At 38.7% G+C, this 24,762-nt stretch overlaps 1 protein-coding gene across 11 annotated transcripts in view; it reads left to right on the forward strand.

The window, feature by feature from the left end:
• The first annotated feature begins 8 nt into the window (after positions 1-8).
• Positions 9-24,762, forward strand: part of ERC1 (ELKS/RAB6-interacting/CAST family member 1) — a 176,379-nt gene continuing 151,625 nt past the window's right edge. For 4 of the 11 annotated variants that reach the window (XM_058189593.1, XM_058189602.1, XM_058189604.1 and 1 more), the window contains exons 1-3: positions 105-412; positions 6,451-7,256; positions 23,126-23,542. In XM_058189593.1, the coding sequence (XP_058045576.1) occupies positions 6,588-7,256; positions 23,126-23,542 (1,086 nt within the window). In that variant the 5' untranslated portion in view covers positions 105-412; positions 6,451-6,587. Of the gene's footprint in view, positions 28-103; positions 413-6,450; positions 7,257-23,125; positions 23,543-24,762 lie in introns of those variants that run through there. The other 7 variants (XM_058189595.1, XM_058189599.1, XM_058189596.1 and 4 more) reach the window with 5 other exon arrangements.

Genomic DNA, 24,762 nt, shown 5'->3' on the forward strand with positions numbered 1-24,762 from the left:
AAGCGCTACGGCGAGCGGAGGGCCGGGGTGAGTCGACATTCGGGAAAGAGAGAGGGAGGGAAGGAAGGAGGGGGAGGGCAGGGCGTGGGCTGCGCGTGCCGCGAATTGATCGACCAGCCGGCCGATTGATTTCCACCCCCCACCCTCGGCGGGCAGCCTCGGAAAAGGCGGGGAGAGGCTCGCCGGGGCGTCACACGCCAGCGGGCGGGGCTGGCGACGACGACGGGGGGGGGAGTGGGCGGAGCCTGCCTGATTCTGGTCTTGCGCCGCGGCTGGAGGCGCGGGCGGGAGCCGCTGGCTGAGGTGAAGAGGCGCTCGCCCGAGCGGGCAGGCAGGCAGGCAGGCAGGCACGGTACAGCGGGGCCAGGAAACGGGCTGGCTTGCTCCGGGACGCCGGCTCTACGGCTGACAGGTATCGGGCGGCCATTTGGGAGCAGGCGGGGTGGGGTGGGGGGTGGGCGGGGGAGAGCCGGCCTGGATCTCACCGGGCTCCGGCCGAGCGGAGCGAGGGTTCTTGGGGTGGGGAGGGGAGGGACGGATGGATGGGGAGGGGAAGAGAAGGGAGCCCTCTGGGCGAGGCCTGCTCGCTTCGGTCGTCAGGCTCCCGCCCGGCTCAGGGCCCGTCAGCTGCCCTAAGGGAGAGGAAGGTGCCCCCCCCTCCTCAAGGCCTGCCTGGGCATCCAGGGTCCCTCGACCGGCAGAAGGGCTCTTCGCCCTGGCTCCGTGCCTTGGGATTGAGTGGCCGAGCCCCTCCGGTCCTCTCCCCGCCCGGGAAAGAGCTTGTCCGTGTGAGCCACCCACCTCCGGTCCCTTTCTTCAAAATCCGTGGAACGATACTTAAAAATACAATAACTGGTGGTTGGTAGGGCGAAGCTGTGAGCCACAGCCCATAATTATCCCATCCTGGCGATGATTGACACAGAGCCTTGAGGTTTTTTTTTAAAAAAAAAAAACTTGACACATCTTATCAATGTCAAACCGGCCCCTTCTGTTTGCTTGTCTTTGGACTCAGTGTTGCCCACTGTGATCTCTGAAGGAGATCTAGTGGATCGATGGATGTAACAAGTTGTGCATCCCTGGAGCAATGGGATCATTTTGGACCTTTGCAGAGATCCTAAGCGGTTAAGCTGTTTGATGGGTTTATAGATTCATTCTCACTTACAGGTAGTACTTGACTTATTCTTTCCTCCACCGATAGGCATTTTGAAATAGCAGATAAGATATTAAAGTGGTGATTTTTAAAAAAAAAAGAAAAAGTACAGATTAAGGGTACTGAAAGAGATAGGGTTACTTGGTAGGGGAGCCCGGCGACTCTTGTCATTTCCTACTTTTAAAAATCCTATTGAAAAGTATGCCTTGATGGGTTTGTCAATTTAAATAGCACCCGTATAGATACAGAAGTTATCTTTTGAGAATTACTCTTATATATCCTATTTCATAATGTGATGTTAACTTTGACATATGTAGACATCATTTTAAAACTTGTCCAAAATCACTTTTCAAAATTACACAATTAAACTTTGAATTAAATAAATCAGAATAATGAATTTGAATGTTTTGATTTGATTAAGCCAGAAGAGGTGGTAGAACAAATCCCTTGCATGTCCAATCACATTTGTGCAATAAAAAAAAACCTATTCTGTTCTATTCTAGAAGCACATTATAGATGTTCTGTGGTTTCACATATTTGACTTGGTTTGTAATAACTTACATATTGTAGACCTTTGTCTCTGTTCAGATAAGATTTTGCTATTTTTGGTTAGCCATAAAGCAGAGCAAACAGTTTTTTTTATTAAAAAAGCATGACTAAATGGAGTAGGTCTTCTCATAAAAGGGAGATGTCTATTTTTACTTTACCTTCTAGAAAACAGTCAGAGTGGTTTGCTACTTTTAACATTGATTTAGATATCATTTATTATATTTCAGGCCAGAGAGAAAATACGATAGGAAGAACGGCCACCCTGAATTTAATACCTTTTTGTTCCTACTCTAGCAGCACACTTTAATATGTGATATACCCTGCTTAAGCCACTGCTTAGAACAAGGGGTAGCTGCTTTCTATTAAATGACTCACTGCACTTTATGAAATCCAATGCACTTTAGCTACACAAGAAACAATAAATGGTATTGCATATAGTATGAAATCAGCAGCTTTCTGCTCTTTGTTCTGTTCATGAGGAATTGTAGTTCTGTTCAGAGTTCCATTGTTGTCTCCAAGGATAGCAAACAGACACCATTTAAATGCGTCTCTGAATCTGATCCAGTTGGGGCTTGAAGAAGGAGAACAACATAAAACATATGATTCCAATAATCTCAGAAGGCTCATCCTTTTTATCTGTTTTTATTTCAAGCAGTAAAGCTCCCTGTTAAAGTCCAGTCCTATGACCAAAGGCTTCCTCCTCTCCCTTCAGGCCTTCTACTTTGCAAATTTAGATCAACCTTTTTTGGGAGTTTTTATTTCAAGCAGTAAAGCTCCCTGTTAAAGTCCAGTCCTATGACCAAAGGCTTCCTCCTCTCCCTTCAGGCCTTCTACTTTGCAAATTTAGATCAACCTTTTTTGGGAGTTAACCATTTTTATCTGGTCTTCTCCTTGCTGACCAGGAAAATATTCGACAATAAGCCTTATTTTCCATTCCATTCCAACTTATGTTATGCCAGTAGGAAAAAAATGAATCTCTACCACCTATTAACATTCATTTAAAATATGTTTTTGAACCTTGGTCTTGTCTAGTTTCCGTGATGCTTCTGTTATTTTGTAAACTTATCCTTTAAATGCTTAATTGAAGAAAATTTTGTACAGCAAATGTGATATTTTAACAACTTCTTTAATTAGTATAAAATAAAAACATGTTCTGAACTATAAACCAGGGTATTTTTTGTCAGAAGTACCATAAAAGTTTTTTTTTGTAAGTATAAAGAAAATGTGAAAGAATGGTACAGTACTTCAAAATTAACATTAAAGAAAAGCTTGAAATCTTAACTAAGCTCTAAGTCTGTATAGCAGAAATAGTAGGATTAAATAAAGTTAAGGAACCCATCTAGAATTCTGTTAAGCATCAGGGGAATATTCAGTAACTTACTATGATGGATAGTTCTATCATATTTTGTCGTGTATTTTGTTTGTAGTGCAAAACCAATGGGGAAGCCAGATTCATTTAACAACTGTGTCAAGAAAGTTGTAAAATGGGGCAAAACTCACTCAATGTCTCACTTAGCAATGGAAATTTTAGACTCAGTTGTGGTCATTAGTCAAGGACTATCTGTAAGTGTGGGAAAGAAGATAGCTGTCTTTTCATTGCTGAAAATCTATCTGAAATTACCTAATGGAATGGGGATGGGTTTTGGTTCTCATCATATCACGATACTGATAGTATCAGTGGCTCTGTGAGGAGTATATCTTTTGCTGCATAATCAGAATTTTATACCAGTTGAATAATCTATAATCATAATGATTCTTTTTTAAAGTCTGTTTCTAATAATAGCTTAGTTTTCTTTCAAAGGGAGATTCAAAGGAAAATTTTCATGCAGACTTGCTTTTTTAATATAGTAGCAAATGATATGATTGTGTAACATTATGAGCAACTTCTTTTAATTAGTAGTAGAGTAAGCGATCTTGAGAAATCCATACAGAAAACTGGAGAAGTCAATATAGAAATAGCGGGTCAGTTTAATGTAGTGTAATTCTGATGCTGTCACTTCATAAGCTAGATCAGGGATGTTAAAACTTTGACACCTGTAAGCTAGATGAATAAAAATAATTAGTTGCCTTGGCAACCAGTGTCAAGATTTTACCCAAGTACTCCTGATCATTTCTGAACCTTAAAAGCCTAAGAATTGCTGTTTTCATTTGTAAGTCATAATCTTTAATATCTGTTCAGTGATAAGAGCATACTTGCTTATATTGTTGCTTCATATCAGAATAAATGACACTGAATTGCCTCATACTAAATAGTTCTGTAATAAGATTTAGGATAATCTCTGTTACCTATAGCTTGTCTGTTTCTCCATGGACTATTTGCACATAGTTTGTGTCTCTTTCCTGCTCTGCGCACTGTGTTTTTATCTGGCTCTTGCTTTGCATGGATGTGCTTTCAGCTCATCCTATTACATCAAACAGTCTTGGCTTCTCCATCCACAGCAATTCTATTTTTTTAACTAGTGAGTGAGAAACAAAAATGCCTCTGTGACAACTCTAATTTGAATGTGCCTTGACAAACTGTATAATTAAGTATTTTTGTGCAGATCCTGAGAGCAAACAAATCCTAGCTCCCGAGAGTTAAAGTCGGGATTTGTTTTCCAGTGCTGACTTCAAGCATGTATCCCCATCTAGAGAGGTGATACAGTACAGCTTATCTAAAGCAGAAGGAAATAGGGATCTATCTATAATTGAGAAGGAGGACACACGGACTATTTAAATAATGAGAACAATCCTCATTATAACCTCAGAATGGGACCTTTTAATAATACTGAGTAATTCCAATAGTCTTAGACATTATGTTACTGATATTCTGTCTTGCTCTGCCAGTTTAGATTCAGATTTTTTTTAATTTGGGCTATTGTATGAAGAAATAATGAAATTGTATATTAAGTTGAGCAGGTAACGTCTACAGTCACATAATCATGTACTGAATCTGCTCTGTTCTACACGATTGAGGAATCCTCTGGTTTTTATTCCTACTATAGATGCAGACATTTACTGATATTATTACACCTTCATCTATATGAAGCGGACCAGTACATAGAAATGATTTTCCTTATGCTAATTTTCTGCAAACACAGAAGCAACAGATAGTTCTTTTCAGAATTTGGTAACTAGAGAAGGCAGTGTTAAGACTAAGTGCTGCTTTCAAGTTCAGTACAATGTATTTCTATATCTTGCCTGCCAAAATCAATTTACCAAGTTGTAATGAGTAATTGTAACCTGTACCATTATTTTTCCTTTCCATATTTTCTTGTACTCCAAATGTCCCTCAGGGATATGCAAACATTTTGATTCAAATAGAGCTATTCAAAACAGTTTGATTCAAAAAGTTCGGCACATCATTTCTTTCCCTTCTGAGAGTCTAAATATATTATTTCTGCTTCTGTCTGAATTCCATTCTACATTCTTTCTTTAGCTTCTCACCAATTAGAAATGCTACACTTTCTGCCCCAGGGGTGTCAAACTCAATTTCATTGAGGGCCGCATCAGGGTGGTGTTTAACCTCGGGATGGGGTGGGTGTGGCCAGGGTGGGCATGTCCAACTCGATGGCACTCATGTTGGGGGCACCTTTGGTGGCCCGAGCAGTCTGCCAGTGAAAATGGGCTCCTGGGCTCTGTTTCTGGTTGCGATGGCCTCATGCAACCCTCTGTAGCAAAAATAGAGCTCGGGAGGGCCACATGGAGCCCTTGTGAGGTCCATTTTCAGCTGTGATGGCCTCCGGCAACCCTGTGCCAGAGAAAACAGAGCTCGGGAGGGCCTTGTGCTGCCCTCACGGGATCCATTTTCACTGGCAGAGGCAATGCGGGCTGGCCCTTTGCTGTTTCCAGGGCAGCTCCACGGGCCAGATCTAAGCACCCCGTGGGCCGGATTCAGCCTCCAGCCGTTGAGTTTGACACCCCTGTTCTACACTTTCACTTTAATTACATTTTTATACCGGTATACATTGAATAATCTGAAACAGTTAGTTGATCGGTAGCTTTTTGTTGAGCTAAGGCCGTTGCTTTTTGTCCTCAGCAATGATTTCATTCTTTTTTTTATTTATTTGATTTCTGTAGCCACTCCTCTCAACCAGTGACTCTGGGTGACGTATATCATAAGTGACACAATGCTATTAACCATGCAGTAGTTGTGGTTTAGATGATGTTTTTAATCTGTTAAATGTTTTGATCCTTTAAAAGGAACAAATCTTTTATTTAGTGTCTTATAAACATCACTGCCATATGTCACTTCTGAGTCTGTTTTACACTATGGTGTCTGAAATATTTCTAGCAGTCTTTCTGATAGATGGATTTTTTTCACTTCAATTTAATAACAAAATTCTAAATTTCAACATTAAAATCTGATGACTGATGCTTAAAAAATAGCACAAATGTTTGTATCACAATTTTTAAAGGCATGCTAATTGCATTTATGCTGCTGCCTTTATTTATCATGGTCTTCACATCCGGGCTATTTTATTTTTATATATGCGCATAAGGAGCTAATTAATTAATGTTACAGTACACAGGAGTAAAGACAAAGAGAAGACAAATAGATAAGCTTGCCAGTATAATATACAGATTTTACAAATATTCCTGAGGGAGATTCAAAATAATTTTAAAATATTAAATTTGCTTTCCTAAATAATATACCACATATTTGAACACACCATATATTATGTCTTAGTAATAGAAGGAAATTTAAAGCATATTGAACAATGGAATAGATTGTGGGAAATGAGATACTGATATTTTTGTTTCTATTTCAGATGATTGACATCAAAAAACTATGATTTAGGAACAAATGCTTGGACCTAATATAAAAGTAACCAGCCTTAAATGGAACCATAGGAAGAAAATTTCAGAGAATCTCAAGTCATAATCAAATTACATCAGAAATTCAATCATGTATGGAAGTGCTCGGTCAGTTGGGAAAATTGAGCCAAGTAGCCAGAGCCCTGGGCGTTCACCAAGGCTGCCACGTTCACCACGATTGGGCCATCGTCGAACCAACAGTACAGGGGGCAGCTCTGGAGGTAGTACTGGAGGTGGAAGTGGTAAGACACTTTCAATGGAAAATATCCAGTCCTTAAATGCTGCCTATGCCACGTCAGGCCCTATGTACCTAAGTGAACATGAAAACGTGGGCGCGGACACACCTAAAAGCACCATGACCCTTGGGCGATCTGGGGGTCGTTTGCCTTACGGTGTTAGGATGACTGCAATGGGCAGCAGCCCCAACATTGCCAGTAGTGGGGTTGCCAGCGATACTATTGCATTTGGAGAACATCACCTTCCTCCTGTGAGCATGGCCTCTACAGTGCCTCATTCACTACGCCAAGCTAGGGACAACACAATAATGGACCTGCAGACACAACTGAAGGAAGTGCTCCGGGAAAATGATATATTGCGGAAGGACGTAGAAGTGAAAGAAAGCAAACTTAGCTCCTCCATGAACAGCATCAAGACATTCTGGAGTCCCGAGCTGAAGAAAGAGAGAGCCCTGAGGAAAGACGAAGCATCCAAAATCACGATTTGGAAAGAACAATATCGGGTGGTTCAGGAAGAAAATCAGGTTAGTAAATAAGACTTAAGGGGGGGGAGGGTGTGTGGGAGAGTGGGAAAATGCAGTCCTGATAGTAGGTAGGTTTTGAATAATCCATTGCTGTGAAATTCCATCATGAAGACAATAATCTTATCTAATCTGACTGGTTTTAAAAAGACAGAAAAATTCCTATATTACCTGGGTAGTATTTAACTTAGGGGCAACTTCTTTCTTTCCCCGTTTTCAAAGTTCCAAGTACAGGTAGTCAGCCCAAAATTTTCTGTTGCTAGCCAAGACCAGAGGTGGGTTTCAGCAGGTTCTGACCAGTTCCGGAGAACTGGTAGCAGAAATTTTGAGTAGTTCGGAGAAAATTCTGACTGGCCCCGCCCCCAACTATTCTCTGCTTCCCGAGTCCCATCTGATCGGGAGGAAATGGAGATTTTTGCAGTATCCTTCCACTGGATTGGGGTGGGAATGGAGATTTTACAGTATCCTTCCCATGCCACGCCCACCAAGCCATACCCACAGAACCAGTAGTAAAAAATTTTGAAACCCACCACTGGCCAAGACAATTGTTAAATTGAGTTTTACCCCATTTTATGGCCTTTCTTGCCACAGTTGTTAAGTGAATCCCCTACAGTTAAGTTAGTAACACAATCATTAAGTGAATCTGGCTTCCCCGTTGATTTTGTTTGTCAGAAGATTGCAAAAGGTGATCAGATGACCCCATGAACCATGATGAATATGAGCCAGTTGCCAAGCGTCTGAATTTTGATCACACGATCATGGGAGATACTGCAGTGGTTGTGTGAAAAATGGTCATAAATCACATTTTTCAATACCTTTGTAACTTTGAATGGTCACTAAATGAATAGTTGTAAGCCAAGGGCTACTTGCATATAAATATATTCTCTGATTTCTTCAGATCAAAATTCATTGCATAATACAGAAGCACTAATTCATAGTATCATTAAGTAATTATTAATTTCAAAGCACAATTAATCAACAGTACCTAATTTGAAAACTTTTTAAATTTGGTTGCCTTTTTTGCTCCAAAGCAAATAGAATCATAGAACAAATATTCATAGATCAAATTTTTACCTCACCAATGATAGAATACCCTGCAAATTAGATAGGAAACTGCAAGAGTGGCAAAAACAAATGCAGGTGGTCCTCATTTAATGACCATTTGTTTAGTGGCCTTCAAACTTAAAATGGCACTGGACAAGCTATAGTTGTGACTGTCTTAGTGATCAGATTTGAAGTTCTGATGTCCCCCCACCCCCTGCCTATGGTCAGGTGATTTCATCTTGAGCCTTTGGCAGTTGGTCTACATTAGTGGTGGGATCCTGCCAGTTTAACAATCGTTTTGGTGATTGCGCAGTTTTACAAAAACCTACCTTCTGCATTACTGCTGGGGAGTAACACAACTGAGGTGCGGCAATCCGCTCTGCTGCATGAATCAACTGAGAAGATATAGGTCAGTAAAGTGCAGGAGTGGACAGGCGGGCCCACCTGCTTGTCAGAACGAACTGGTTGGCTCCCAGCTGATTGTCGGAGCTACCTGTTCGCCCGAACTGGTAGAATCCCACCCTGGTCTACATTTATGGCTCTTTGCAGCATCCCACAGTCACATGACTGCACTTTGTGAGAGTTTTGCCAAAAACTGGTACTTCAGGTTTTCAGCAAAATCGCTCCCATAGGAAGCCATTGGTTCTCTTTAATGACTATGACATTCCTTTAACAACCATAGATTCACTTAGTGACTGCTGTACTTTTCTTAATGACTGTTGCAAAAAAGGTCTAAAGTCGAGTTCGTCATGTGACCAGCCTTTTTACAACCCTCACAAATTACGGCTCTGATGGGCAGGCAACATTATGGTCAAGGTCTATATGCATCATTAGGTCATGCTTGCTTGTGTTTGCAACATCCAAAAATACTCATACAGAATGGGCATTTTAAACCACCTCCAAGTGGGATTGAGAGGGGAACTAGAATACCTTCGTTGTATAAAGCCCTATTAGCCTCCTGAGATTTGAACTGAACCTTCTTTGCTGGCTGAGGAACTCTGGGAGTTGAAGTCCACAAGTCTTAAAGTTGCCAAGGTTGAAGACCCCTGTTCTATGACAAATTTCAAAGGGTTCTTGAATCCTTTCTGAGAGTTTTTTACGATTGAGAAAAAAGAGAGCAATGGGATGCTGAGTTTAATATGGAGGGATTTTTAAGAATTTATTTAACGGCTTTTAAAATTTTTATTAGGTAACAGTGGAGAGTTTTCCTTAATGGCCTCTAAAGAAGGTTAAAATGAAGAAAGGCAAGACTTTGAAGCAGTTTTTTGGCTGAGAACCCCATATTATGGGATAGTTTTAATCTGGAGATTAGGCTAAAGTCCTCCTTGCTCACTTCAGGAAACTATTTAAAATAGAGCTGTTCTAGAAGGAATCAGGAATAAATGTCACAACTATACTTATTGTCTTAAGCTATTTATATATGGAATGAAAGCAATTGGGTGTTAAATTTTTATTACATTTTTATGATGTAAACTGTCAGGAGTCTGGCAATTTATAAACAATGAATGAATGAATGATCCTCTTATCTAAAAGGATATAATCTTTCTTTTTAATTTAAAAATGCATGAAAAGCTATGGCTTTGCGGTCAGCCAATAATATTCAATAGCAGAGGATACAGTGGCTTTTCTATATAATTCTGCACACCCTTTCTAATTGTTCATTTAAATCCCACTATAATTACCACTATAATGATAGGCTTGTGGAACAATGGCCAAAAAGGAAGGGTGTTATTTAAAAGCATGGTAAAATATATAATGATATGTGTAAACATGGTGTCCTAATTTGCCAGTTCATGTCTAATTGAATTGTTTTACACCCTCTATACCAGAAGTGGGTTTCAGCACGTTCTGACCAGTTCTGGCAAACCGGTAGGGAAAATGTTGAGTAGTTCGGAGAACCGGTAGTAAAAATTCTGACTGGCCCCACCCCCATCTGTTCTCTGCCTCCCAAGTCCCAGCTGATCAGGAGGAAATGGAGATTTTGCAGTAATCTTCCCCTGGATTGGGGTGGGAATGGAGATTTTACAGTATCCTTCCCCTGCCACGCCCACCAAGCCATGCCACGCCCACCAAGCCACACCCACAGAACCGGTAGTAAAAAAAATTGAAACCCACCACTGCTCTGTACCACTTGCATCTAGTGATTTCTACCCTTTATACTGAAGACTTGAATAATGAAATTTACTTTAAAGAAATATCCCTACATAGACTTTCAATTATGGCTTATTTGGATATTTTTAGCTGAGCTCAAGCCACGTTTATTGCTGAAAGTAGTAGTGTAAAGCAGTCTTGAATAAATCACTGCCCTAAAATGAACTGAACAGAGTTTTCATTGTTTCTGATCAGTGTTGTCAATGTTGAACATGTAGGCTGTGAATTATTGAAGTTGTAATTCATTATGCCTGGTTTGGAAATCTTAGTATAAAAAATTAATGTTTAAATATGCTTGAGAGCACTAACATAAGATGAGTTAGATCAGGGGTGTCAAACTCACGGGCCAGATGCGTCACATGCTGGCCCCACCCCCGCCCGGTTTAGCGAAGTGGAGAAAAGACCTGATACGTCATGTGATGCCCCTGTGATGATGCGAGTTTGACACCCCTGAGTTAAATACTTTCTGCTGAAGAAAATGAGTTTGCTAACTTATAAGTTAGTGTAGAAGTATTAATATTTTGTATGGGATTGAATTATGATCAATGTGAAGTTCCTCATGTTTTTATACTTTATAAAAAAGGAAACGAAAATTATCACACTAACTTCAGTTTCAGCTTCTTATACAAATGGCATACTTAGTATGTTCAGAAAACAGAAGTATAGGTAGTCCTCGACTTAGGACCATAATTTCTGTTGCCTACAGAGCCTAAAAAGCCTAAAATTTCTGTTGCTAAGTGAGACAGTTATGTGAATTTTGACTCATTTTACAACCTTTCATGCACCATTAAGTGAATCGCTGCAGTTGTTAAGTTAGTATGGTTATTAAGTGAATCTGGCTTCCCCATTGATTTTGGTTGTCAGAGGGGAGCAAAAGATAATAACATGGCCCCAGGACACTGCAACCGTCATAAATATGAACCAGTTGCTAAGCATCTGAATTTTGATCATGTGACAATGGGGTTTCTGCAATGGGTCATAAGTGTGAAAAATAGTCATAAGTTACATTTTTCAGTGCCGTTGTAACTTTGAAAGATCACTAAATGAACTGTTATAAGTTGAGGACTATCTATACTGTAATATTAAACACTGTTTTTGCATTAGAGTTGTCCGATTTTTAAGAATTAGAACCCTACTTTCCAATGCAAGAGTTCTACATACTTGTGCAGTGTAATAACAGTATTGGTGTACTGCTTTCCATAATATCATTTATACCTATACTTTATCTAATACAACTCTTTTTCTAAGTATCCAAGTGGTAGAATGATATACGGCATAGCTCTACTGGAAAAAAAATTCGCTATCTGACCATAATGAAGCTTTTATTTAGTGGACCTTGCTTTACCCAGCTTTCCATGCAATAGACTATTTCTGCAGTGATTTACATAATTTGCATGATTATGTAGTGATGCAAATGACATAAATTAATGCTGGTAGGTTAAGCCATCACAGCAACCCACGTCATATTTGACAACCATTTTTAAATTACAAATGTAACATCCTCATTTGTACACTAAAATGTTTCATTGTAATTCACTTTTTTTTTGGCCAACTTTAGTTCTTCCAAATTTACTATACAATTCTAAATTTAGTCCCAATATATTTGCTTTGGAATAAAACTAAGAAAAAAATGGTGCATTCCAAATGATTTAGACTATAACTCATATGATCTGTGGCCAGGAATTAAGTTTTATTTATGAGCCAGCTGTTATTTGGTTTGCAAGCTGACCTTTTCCTCTCCTGAGTCCATAATGTAACAAAAACCCAGGTGGAATATATCAAAACATGCCTCTCCTTTCCTTGATTTTATATGTTATGTGCTTGGAGATAAACAAATTTTGATTCTCCATTCTGTCTACCAGTATGTGTTATCCACCTATGCAAGCCCCTTCTTCAGAATCTTCACTGCTTGAGTAGATTTTTTGTTCATAATTTTAGTGCAGTTTTTAATAAACAGTAAAAACTAACACAAAGTAAACTAAAAGAAAAGAAAAGAAAAGAAAGAGAGTCCAGAAGTTTGTAGGAAAAAGAAAAGAAAAAAGCAGAAAAGCAAAAGGCAACAAAGACAGTAATAAAGAAATGGCTTCCAACTTTCATTACACGGAGCATGACCCAATATACTAACTTTTATTCTATTTTAAAGTTACAAATACAAAAATGCTTCTCTCCACAGCCTAAGTTTTAGCAACCTCGAATTCATATCTTTTCCATCCTAATTCAGCAAAAAGTCTTTTAGGAGTTACCAGAAATCTCAAAAAAAATAGTTTAGCCCTGATCACATAGTCCAACTTTATATTCCTTATTTTTGTCGTGCTCAGTCTTGAACTTTAAATTATTCTTATGGTATTGCAGGATTTGATCTTTATCAATCTTTGAGGTTTAAAGGGAGTCTTCAAAGCTTTCATCAGCCTGTTTTTTAAATCCCATAAAAAAACATCAGCCTGAGTTTTCTTGTCACAGCTGTTCCATGTCCAGATCCTTTTCTTGATTTTCTATAATGTTTATATCAGGTGAAAGTTTTGTAAAGTTTTTCTCATCTTTTAAAAGTTTATCCACTGAAGTTATTATTACTGAGATATTAGTTATTAATATGTTGGTCAATGTTTCAAAAATCTAAGATAAGAAAAAGTTATAGTCAGCCGTGTTAACTTTTTTCTGTCTAGTCCTTTAGTTCCCTCTAGTGACCATTTGCAACATTTATCAAGTCTCAGTTCCTAATATTGGTTTAGTTTCATTTCAGTCATTTCCTGTGAGTAAATTATTTAATTACCGTATTTTTTTGGAGTATAAGACACTCCAGACTATAAGGCGCACCTATCTTTTTTGGTGAAGAAAACAAGAAAAAGAAATCTGCCTCTGCCTCCCAGCAATTTACCTCCTTGCAGCAAGCAGCAGAGACCCGTGCAGCAGTAGGCCATGGCAATCCCTGCAGCCTGAAACAGCTGAGAGTCCAGAGGCCAATCCAACAGACAATCAACTTGTGCTAATTAGGCTGTGCTGAAGCTGAAATGGGCTGTTTTTTCTTGCTGCTTACTGCAAGGAGGTAAATTGTTGTGACGCAGAGGCCAAAAGGTGGGGCCAGTGGGTGGGCAGGGCTACATTCGGTGTATAGGACGCACCCAAATTTTCACCTCCTTTTAGGTGGGAAAAAGGTGTGTCTTATACTCCAAAAAATATGGTATATTTGTTTTTCAAATCTTATAGCAAAAATAACCAATAATCCAAATCTCTCTGGTCTCCCAATCCATTTAAAACTTTCTTAAATCAAAACCCTCTCTCTTTTTTTTGTTTTTTGCCAAGTGTATATTATTTTAAATTCTTAAGTCTCTGTTTAAAAAAAATTTAAATCCAAAGAAGGTGAAACTCACCAGGTGTCAAATTAAGCTTATTGTTTTGAAGGTCTCTAATATCCACAAAGTGGTTAAATTGAACATTTCTGAATGTGATTAAAAAGTGAGTTTGGCTGGCTTAGTGTTCTTATGAAAGACTGTATCTTCTGACAGCAAAGATGTCATCTCCCTTGGCTCCTGGCATTCACTGGAAGCCCAGCTTGACCAGATTTTTTTTTAAAGAGAAACCATATCATCTGTTATACATACCATACTTTTGAGTACACTTATGTCAGGCTTTTCTGGTAGCTGCCTGGTAGCCATGGAGCACAGGTTGCATTTCCATGTTACTGCTCAAAACTTCCATATGAACAGTAGTGCTTGTTAATCCTTTCTGACTCGATCAGAAAACGGACTCTTTTAAGTTATGGACTGTTAGAATTTTGTTGTTGCTGGACCTAATAATAGAATCTTTAAAGCTTGGCAGACTTTCTGCCTGCCTGCACGTATTTCAAACAAAATCGAGTAATCTTGAGTGGGTTTTTTTCACTCCCACCCACCTTTCAGAACTATGCTGGTCATGATCCATTCCTTCAAGAGTCTCTTCTTCCTCTTTTACCTGTTCCTACCTCTGAACAAGTCTTGCAGAACAAAGTGAAATGATAGAAATGGCATTGAACTATAGAGCTGTTTTCTAAAATATAAGCAAATTATTACAGTTTTTATTTTATTTGATTATCAGGCACATTCAGTGAAAATCTCCCTGGTAACATTTTATTTCATGGTTACTGTGACTGTTGGGTAGGTACAACCTTTTGAAAATGGATGATTCATTTTGAAGTTGTTGCCACTCTTTTTGGTTGATGGAAAGTGTAACACTAGATCAATTAATTTATATTGGCTGTAATTAATGACAGATCTAACTAACAGTTCCATTAATAAAAGTAAACAGGCATACCTGTACACGATGTTTCTTTTTTTGCTATGTTCATACATATTTTTATAATCTTAATTCAAATTTAGGATTTGAATTCAAATTTTAAAATTTAGAAACATTAGAATTTGAACTTTTGAGATGCATTCATTAAGCATAATTTTTAGATATTAAAAAAGCATCACATCATTTGTCATATTTTTTTTTTAGGTTCTAGTTTAAAATCTCTGTTAGTCTTTTTATTGTGTTTTCTTTTCTCCAAAAGTAATTTGTTCCTAATATTTTTAACAAGTTCTTGGGTTCCCTGTTTCAATTTGGCTGATAAAAAATATGCTGATCATGAATAAACGTGAAGTCTGCCCAAAGCTTCATAGATTTCTTGATTTGCAAATGACATATTCAAGAGCATTCTTGAGTGAGCAATGATTAAAAATGGAAGAGAGAGGGTTCAAGCAGGGGTTTATAAAGTTAAATACTAGATTGGCTATGATCCAAGAAATTATTTTCTCAAACATGTCTTAAAAAGGGAATGGAAAATGCAAGTGGAAATTTCCTGTAAAATAAACAGTTCAGTACATCCTTTTCTTAGGCAAGTAGTGGATCCAAAAACGCAACGTAGAGATTAATTATCTCAATGGATAATTGAGTAAGCCACTTTTGGTAAACCCTTACCAGTCGAGAAGGATACAGCCAATCTGTGGATGATCACTTTTTATGTCACACATTATCTAGATTGGTGATTACTAGTAAATGAAGCACCATATAAACATACATCGTGAAAATCATAATATTAATATGACTGTTCATAGCAGAGCTCTCTCTTGCTTTAGGAAGCCCAAAATAATCCAATCCAGATAGCAACTGCTGGTAGTGAAGAAGGAGAATCGAGTCTTAAAAAATTATAATTATTTTCTGATGGACAGAGAATGGGTAAGTCCCTGCAGTCCTTTTGTCAGGTCAGTCACATATCAGTTTTCCAAACATAGTAGGAATTAATCTAAACAGTTTTTCTTCAAGCCCATCAATTCCGGCCTTCGCTAGAAATCGTAGCTGCAGGAAATGAGTGGGAATGCTGCCTTCGCTTGCTGTATGTTGATAATACCTCTAAAAGACACATGCACAACTACAAATAATATAGGCCATTTTATTAAAACTAGATTGCTTAGCAACATATGAAAAGGTATGCCAAGTTCTTATGCTCTATGTAGCATCATATTTAAGTTTCCCTTGTTATGGGTGCAGACAAAAGATAAACTGACATTGTTTGCTGGGATGTGACCTCAGAACAGGAGAAGTGAACAAAGAAGTATTTATTGATTTAAAAGCTGCAGACCCAATTAACTCTGGGTGGCTCGCAAAGTAAAAAAACTGACAGACGGACAGACAGATCAATCTAGTATTTAGGCATGAAGCTGGAAACCAGGAGACTGTGAGTTCTAATTCTGCCTTATGTATGAAAGCCAATTGGGTAATTTTGGACCAGCTATCCTCTCTCAGCCCAACTTACTCCACAGGGGAAAATAGTAACAGGAAGGTCTATTAGGTATGTCCTCCGCTTTGAGTTATTTATAAAAATAACAGGCAGGATATAAATAATCTCCAACACACAATCCATTCCCCCAGCGTAGATCTCCATAAAACATATACTAATAAGGGTATATTGGAGCTGCAGCCCTGTTGTTATGATCATGATGTAACACTGTTCATGATCAGGGTTAGTTATTTCTTATCGTTAAACTTAACACAAAGCATAAAAGTGATTCCTCTTTCTGATTAACACAACTTGACTTCCCCACTCCCCCCAAAAAAAACATCTGGAAAGTTTTACCGTTAAAGAGGAAACAATCAAATATATATGCTGCATATATGCTCACACATTCTTCACTGCAAATTAGTCAAATATTGATTTTATTTTATTAATCCAATTTCTATACCGCCCTTCTCCCGATAAAGAAGTTTAAACATTGAACAACTTATAAAAATTACATTTGGCTAGATGGAATATATCCTACTGTGCATATTTGAAAAAATCCCTGTAGAACTAAAAGCCAACATTAAATGACAACCGAAGGCGGGATTGAAATGAAAAGGAATAATTTGTCATAGTTGACCTCCAACATCACCAGGATATACTCAGGATGTGAATCTTCCCTGCAGGAATATGTGATCATTGAATGTGTATCTTAAATGTCAGGTCTGTAGTCTGTCTCTTATAAGTGGCAAAGGAAAACATTAGGACTATTTAATTAGTCTTTAAATAAAAATAGCCCAGAAGGAACAAGACAAAAAATAAGACATAAACCAAACCCGATAGAACAATGGGCCATAGCCTTTAACAGGGGAGCAAATATTGGAGAATAGAGAGCTTTGCACATTGCAAAAGAGCCCAGGAGCTAAATAGAAAACAGGGTTATAAAACTGTAACTAGAGCTTAATGTTAAGGAGATGCTGAAGGCAAATAAATGTTAAGCTTATCAAATAAAATAAATCCTAAATCAAGACTTGAACCAGGGATTTCATAAGACTGCATGACAAAGTTCACAGATCTTTGGTTTCCATCTTTGGTTCCAAAGTTGCACTTTCCCAGACAAAACTGGATGTGCATTTGGGGGGTGTTTTCAGACACACAGATCCTGCTCAAAGTGCAAGTTTTAAGTGTGGCGTTGAAGATCTTTGGCCAGATTCATCTGGTGCAGAGGTGTCAAACTCAAGGTGCTTAGATCTGGCCTGCGGGGGCTCCCTGGAAATACCAGCCCATGGTGCCTTGCGAACAGAAACGGCGCTCAAGAGGACCATGCACAGCCTTCCCAGGCCCCATTTTCAGCTGGGACAGCCTCCTGCAGCCCTCTGCCAGTGAAAACGGAGCTCAGAGGGTTGCAGGAGGCCGTCCCGGCCAAAAACTGGGTCCTGGGGGGGCCGTGCACAGCTTCCTCAAGCTCTATTTTCGCTGGCAGAATGCCACACCCACCTCAGCCTGGCCATCCCCCCCCCCAGGTCAAACACAACCTTGATGTGGCCCTTAATGAAATTGAGTTTGACACCCCTATCTAGTGCATCAATTGTACCCTTGGATTAATAGTGCTTTTTCTTGGGACATAGGAAGTGAACCTCCTGTATTTTGGTGCCTACCCTCCACGACAGCATTCTGCTGGCATTTCAAACAGCCCTAATCCTATCATCTATCAAATGGGTCTTAAAGATCAGGGCTACTTTTGGAGTATCTGCCCATTCGGATTGAACTGTTGTGTGTGTCTATTTTTCTTGATATGTCTTTTATTTCTTTTGTTGGTCTTGTCGACTACGGTTTTATTTTTAATTTGTGTTGCCCAGGGTCACTGTTGACTTGGGTGTCCATAGAAATCTAAATTCGAAATAAACAAGCATCTAAAACCCTTGCTGAGATTTATGACTTTTGGAAAGTAATGTGATAGTGGGAACAGATAAATTTTTCTGCGTGTCTCTGCATTGAGATCAATCCCTTCAAGAGATTCTTTCAGCTTTCTTTGACTGTTGTTCTATTGTGGTCTGCATCTGACTGTTTAGCTCATACTTTCTGGAGCAGATAGGGGAGAACTCAAGGTCTTCTTTTCTTTGGAAGCATATGTTTGTCTAAAACCACAGAGCAAGTTGTGAGTACATTCGTGCACATGTTTTATTTCATTGCGGTTAAAGAAAAAATGACAATCCCAAGCTAAGAGAGTATTTATACCCGCCCACCTACCAAATATCTCTGTCTCCAGCCTTGATCAATATTGGGATATGAATCTGAGTGTGTCAGAAAGCTTAAATGCGGTTAAAGATAGATGGAGCCAGCAGAGCTTTGCTTTTAAGGTCATGCTTAGAGAGCAAAGAATTTTGGAGAATCAAGGGAGGAGGAAAGTATTTTAGTCATTCCAACAATACAAAAAACTATTTTTTTGAATCACACTGAGCTACTTTAGTAGCCAAAGTGAATCATTGCATAGAAAGAAGGAACTGAAATACGTTAATATGAAAGTAGTGGGGACCTCCTGTATGGAAATATTAAAGTATGCAAATTTAAGGATCATGCAGGCAGATTTCAGGGAGTTTGAATAAAGTAAATGATACCATAGAAATACCTATTTACATTTGCCTTTCAGTGTCTCTGTCTCCCACTTAAGATGTAGGTCTAGTTGAAGAAAAGTAAGTGACAGAACCATTTCTTTTTCAAAATGATATTATTAAAATAAGGAAATGCAACGAAAAAAAATCTTACATTGGATAGTAGAAGTTGAATAACACAAGAATAAATTATAAGTATTAATAATACATAAATAAAAACATAGGGAAACTTTTTAATGTGTGTGTGTGTGTGCAAATTCGTTTTTGCTGCCATCACAATATGTTTTTTAAAATTGTATTAATGTTCATTTATTTTTTCTGGAATTATACTTATCCGGAAATCACATTCAGGAAGGAGAGCCAGCTGCTCCACCCGTTAGCCTCCGTATGCATTATGGCGGCTGCATGACATCATCCCAGAACTAGGCATCATTTTGGAACAGCCCCAATTCATTGCTGCCAGTCCCAAAATGGTGTTCAAGTCTGAGATGGTGCCACACAGCCTTGGTGTCAGAAGGCTATAGGGTGAATCAGTTGTTTTCTGAAAGAGATCTACAGAAAAGGTAATTCTCCTAGTAGGCTGGGAATGGTTCAGGAATACAGTGCAATCTGGCCAGAGACTGAGTCATAATTTTGTGGCCACATCTCTCCGTCAGGCCCCAGTTTTCGACTCAGTTGTCTGGCAGAGACATTTTTGGCAGTTGCTGTTCAATCAAATCATTTCTGAACCATTCAAGCAAGGTTTTTCTAAATAGCTTTCTAAATAGCTTCAATTCAGTTTTGCATGCTGGCCAGATCAGTTTAGGCTGATAACGCCGCCACTGCTTTGAGGGGGGGGGGGCAGGCCATTTGGCCTTTGGCCTTAGCCAGACACACATTGCCTTTAATGTTGGGCATACCCCCCACCAACCCCTCACCACCACACCACAGAGGCAAGCCTAGCTAAAGAAGCCTCCCCACGAGGCTTGACAGCTGAAAGGCAGCTAGTCACTCACCACCACTGCCAACGCTATTACCTCTGACTCGTGGCAGGCTTCACAGTGGAGAGGTGGATCGCTCACCTCTGCTGACGCCACTGGGTGGGATGGGGGGAAAGAAACAAAGGTGCACTGAGCATCCCAGCAGTTAATCATAAAGTGGATGGATTGCCAAGTGCCTAAATTTGTTCCTGTGACTGGAGGGGTCCTGCAGTGGCCGTAATTTTCAGCAGGCCCCTTGTAAGCCTCTTTGTTCAACTCCCTCATAATTTCAAACGATCATTGAATGAACAGTCATAAGTCAAAGGCTAGTTGTATTTCTTTTGAAGTTTTACATCTACTTTATTATACAGTTTTAATTTATTCCACCTGTTTTGTATTTCAATTTATATATACACCCTGGCAAGTGATCTTAATTTTTTATAAATATTTCAAATTCTGTCAGTTTTCTCAACGCCTGTCCTTTTTTGAGATGACTTTTTATTCTTCCAGCAATTTGTAAGTATGTCAGTCATTGTACATTTCTAATAAGCAGTTCTTGCTGTGCCTTTAGTCTGTTTCATGAGTCTTGATACACTATATTGGCATATGTGAGTACGTATTTCTTATTGTAGCTGTCTTTGAATTAAAAGATATTTGACAGTGATAGTAAAGCTAATGGAGAAGTCACCCGACCTACTCTTGTTTTTAAAAAACAAGATAGAATTCTTTCATTCACCATATTAATTCTATATATTGTCCATAAAGCATGTATGACTCCTCTTTGGATGGTACTATATTATAAATTCCTGTTTCTGGTAGACTTTCACCTGCTAAAGCAGTTAATGCCATTGCAATTTTATTACGTTTTGTTGAATCTATTATTTTTTATTTTAAACTGTTCTAAGATGCTATTCATTAGAAAGACAAGACTCACATTTTAATATCAGTAAAAATAATATTTCCTGTTTTATCAAATCATTGTGTGTTTTATGGTAGGTTACATTGGAAGAAATTATATATGTTCTTGCTAACATCGCTATTTGAACAGTTCCAGAATGTGAAATTGTATTTTTATTTTTTGATAGCATTGGAATATCTTTCTCCTATTTGCTTTCATAAACAAAAAACAGTTTTTCCTGTTCTAGGAATCAAATAAAATGTGTTGATGCCAAGGTGTTTCTGTTCTTTCCTATGTGGTGGCATGCTTCTGTTCCTGGGGTTTATTTTGACTATTTTCTGTTCATGTAGACATGAACAAAATGTTCTTTGCTTGACCTAATCGAGCTGAGAAATGTTCTACTGACAAGCTACTTATCTTTAAACATTTTTAATCTCTTTTCTACTCTATTGCCTTTGAGGTTATTTAGCAATAGAGTATTTTTAAAATCAACTTTTTAATGTTAAAGTCTATAGTATCATAGCCTTATTAGACATTTGTCCTTTTTTAGATATTCTATTCAATGGTTCTATATTGAACACAATAAACAATAAATTTCATTGATTAAACACCTGACCGTATCAAAAAGTTCTCCAAAGAATTCTCCAAACACATTAAAATATATTCATACTAAATTGTTACCTGTGGTGTCAAACTCAGTTTGTTTTAGGTAAGCTATCATTTTCATAATGGTCTTTGATGTGAAAATCGCAGGCTTCCTAGTAATATGCAAATCCACTCCCTATAAGAGATATGACTCTTTATCCTGATTTTCCCAATATTTCTTAGTTTTTAAAGCAAGATTCCAAGTAAACATCCATTTCCCTAGAATATAGTTTGCAGTTATACAAGATACATTTGATACCTTCGGAAGCAGGTGCACCACCGTATACGGTTCTGACCCAGCTCCCCAAAAACGACAAACCCTCTGAAGTGAACTCAAAAGATTCCTTTATTAGGAGTGCCGGCAGCCCCAGCAAAAAAATTATCTCTCAACGCAGGCTAACAAGTCTGGCCGGCCAGAAGATGAACAGTTGTCTGCCACATCTGGTCATCTCCGCCCCTTGCCTTTTATCCCAAGAGGTAGGGTGTCAGCGTTCCAGAAAAACCCCTTGCCAAGTAAAAACTCCAAAGCACGCATCTTTCAAAGTTCGTTTACTAGGATAGGTAAACTGGCACATCTGGGAAAATCCGAATCTGAGAGGTCCGGGTTTTCCCTCAGTAAATCAAAAATCCCAAAACCACCCCCTGACTCCTCTGCCGATCACATGCTCCAATCGCCAACCATCCCATCTCGAGACATCACTCCGACCACTCCTTCTCCAGATGCAGGATTGGTCTGACCTTGACCGGCAGGAAGAATCTTATTATGTTTAATGGCAACCCCTCTACTAAATCCCCCCTCCTACTTTCCCACACATGAGAAAGTGACAGCATGGAAGCTTCCGGCCTAGTATGGCTTCCAAAGCTGACATAAGGTGGGGCTTTGCTAGCAGCGGTGATTCTTTCTTCCCAAGGATCGGCCCATGGATTTCCACTGCTCTTCTCTTCTCTGCCTTCTGTGCATCCGCACGTCAGGCACTGCACCCAGCTCTTACTCTTCTTCTTCATCAACCACCTCCAGACCTGGGGGCTGTTTACCCTCCATCTGAGGGCTGACGGACAGCCCAGGCTACGCCTCTGTCTCTCTCTCTCTCTCTCTCTCTCTCTGCCAGCTCCATTTCCTCTTCCCCTCTGAGCTCTCAGGTTTCCTTGATGTTGACCCTGATTCCCATGCTGCCTTCTCTGATTCGGCTGCTGGAGAGGCTGGCAGCCAACAGGCCACAACATACACAGTCTTTCTGCAAATAGAACTCTATGGCAGGGGACTCCAGAAATTTCCTGATAGTTAAAACAATTAATCAGTGGAACAACTTGCCTCCAAAAGTTGTGAATGCTCCAACGTTGGAAGTTTCTAAAAAGAGATTGGACAACCATTTGTCCGAAGTGGTGTAGGGTTTCCTGCCTAGTCACCCTCCAAGGTCCCTTCCAACTCTGTAAACTTCTGTAGCCCATCAGTGGCTCTCGATCTCTTGAAATGTGGGAGCCAGGAACCTGTTTACATGAAATATAGGTATATTTATAGGTAATTTATATTTATAGTATAGGTAGGACCTAACCTGGTAGAATATGAGAACGGAGTAGTAGATGGGCAATTTATCATATCTGATATATTTTCAACAAATTCTTTTTTTAAAGAATATATGGAATATATAATGAACAAGCTATTATTATTTTTTTAAAAAAAATTTTTAAAAATTTTGTTGAAACTGTTGAACTGGATTATGTCTCAAGTGTTTTAGGACATAACATTGTATATTTATATTCTCTGTCATAAATCTGTGTTGTATTTCTTCTTACTGAAATGATTACTGATTCGGATGTTTGTTTCTCAGCATATGCAGATGACCATTCAAGCTCTTCAGGACGAGCTTAGGATCCAGAGGGACCTGAACCAACTTTTCCAGCAAGACACCAGCAGTAGATCCAGTGAACCGTTTCTGACCGAACTAACAGAAGAAAACTTCCAACGGCTTCATGCAGAGCATGAGCGTCAAGCCAAGGAACTCTTCTTGCTACGCAAAACCCTGGAAGAAATGGAGTTACGCATCGAGACTCAGAAACAGACCTTAAATGCTCGTGATGAGTCAATTAAAAAGTTACTGGAAATGCTGCAGAGCAAGGGATTGTCTGCAAAAGCCACCGAGGAAGATCACGAACGCACAAGAAGGTTGGCAGAGGCTGAAATGCACGTTCATCACCTGGAAACCTTACTAGAGCAAAAGGAAAAGGAGAGCAGCTTGCTCAGAGAAGTGAGTTATTCACATAATCCCTCTGATCTTGCACAATTCTTTTTTCTTGTTTTGTCTTTTGATAGGAGCAAGCCCTTGCAGATTTTTTTTCCCTAACCTGTTTAAAGCAAGATACATCTTAGTCTGGAATCTAAACTTACCTGAGTGCAAATTGGGTTTTTTATTCATAATTTATTCTGACCTCCCATATCATTTGATAAATTCTGTGTGTAGGAAGTTGGGGATATATCTGGGAATAATATCAAAAGTATCACACAAAAAAAGATTGGAAGCTGAAATTTGAAATTTTGGGTTGTGAATAACCATATATGTTTAAGCCTGGATTCAGACATGGAGAGGGTATCAGTCAAGAACATGTCTAAGAATAAAATAAGCAATGTATTTATGAACTTTACTTTTTTGTTCTTTAGCAATTCATTCTTGAGCAAGAAAAATACCGGGAGCAATCAGGAATTTATCCTATCCTTATACAATAGCAAGTGTATTCTGTGTGTTTATAAATAGACCCTACCTGAATCACCACAATCTGTACATTATTCTTTTATTTGATTTTACTGGGAAGCTGTAAATGATTGTCTACCTCTATTTAGAAAACCAGAAATCTGGGCAACAATAAAGAATGACAGTTCTGTAGTTTCCATAGAAACAATTACTTTACTATGAAGGATGTTTGAAACCATTTGCTGTTTTGCATCATGTTTCAAGTGGAGTAAGCATTATATTCTTCATTGATTTTCATATAACTTTATGATTAAATTGATAAATTTAAGGCAAATTTTGGACAGAACACATTCATATAAACAAAATCAGACATCCATCATATAGGGCTCAGAGGCTTTCTTATAGAGAAAACTTGCATTCCAGGTTTCTTTGGTAGATTAAAATCGTATTTGCAGCAAATTAAAGTCAAATGTTAGATATAGAAAAAACATATCTGACAAAATAGATGTGGTATTGAAAGTGGATTTACAATTTACAGTCTAAGAGAATGTTTTAGAAAAGGTTGTTTCATTGGATGTACAAAGAAATTCACTTACAAATTAAAAGGGAAATATACATTACAAACCAAGAAAGTGACTTGAATAATTTTCTATTGAAAATTACATAATAGGCTTCTTAAAGCCTTGAAGAATTCTTTGTGTTAGGACAAAGAAGAAATGAAGTTAATTGTACAACAATATTTGAATGAACTAAGGATTACAACTTCTAAAAGTAAAATG

Source organism: Ahaetulla prasina, chromosome 7, assembly GCF_028640845.1.
Source record: "Ahaetulla prasina isolate Xishuangbanna chromosome 7, ASM2864084v1, whole genome shotgun sequence".
NCBI classification, from domain to species: Eukaryota; Metazoa; Chordata; class Lepidosauria; order Squamata; family Colubridae; genus Ahaetulla; species Ahaetulla prasina.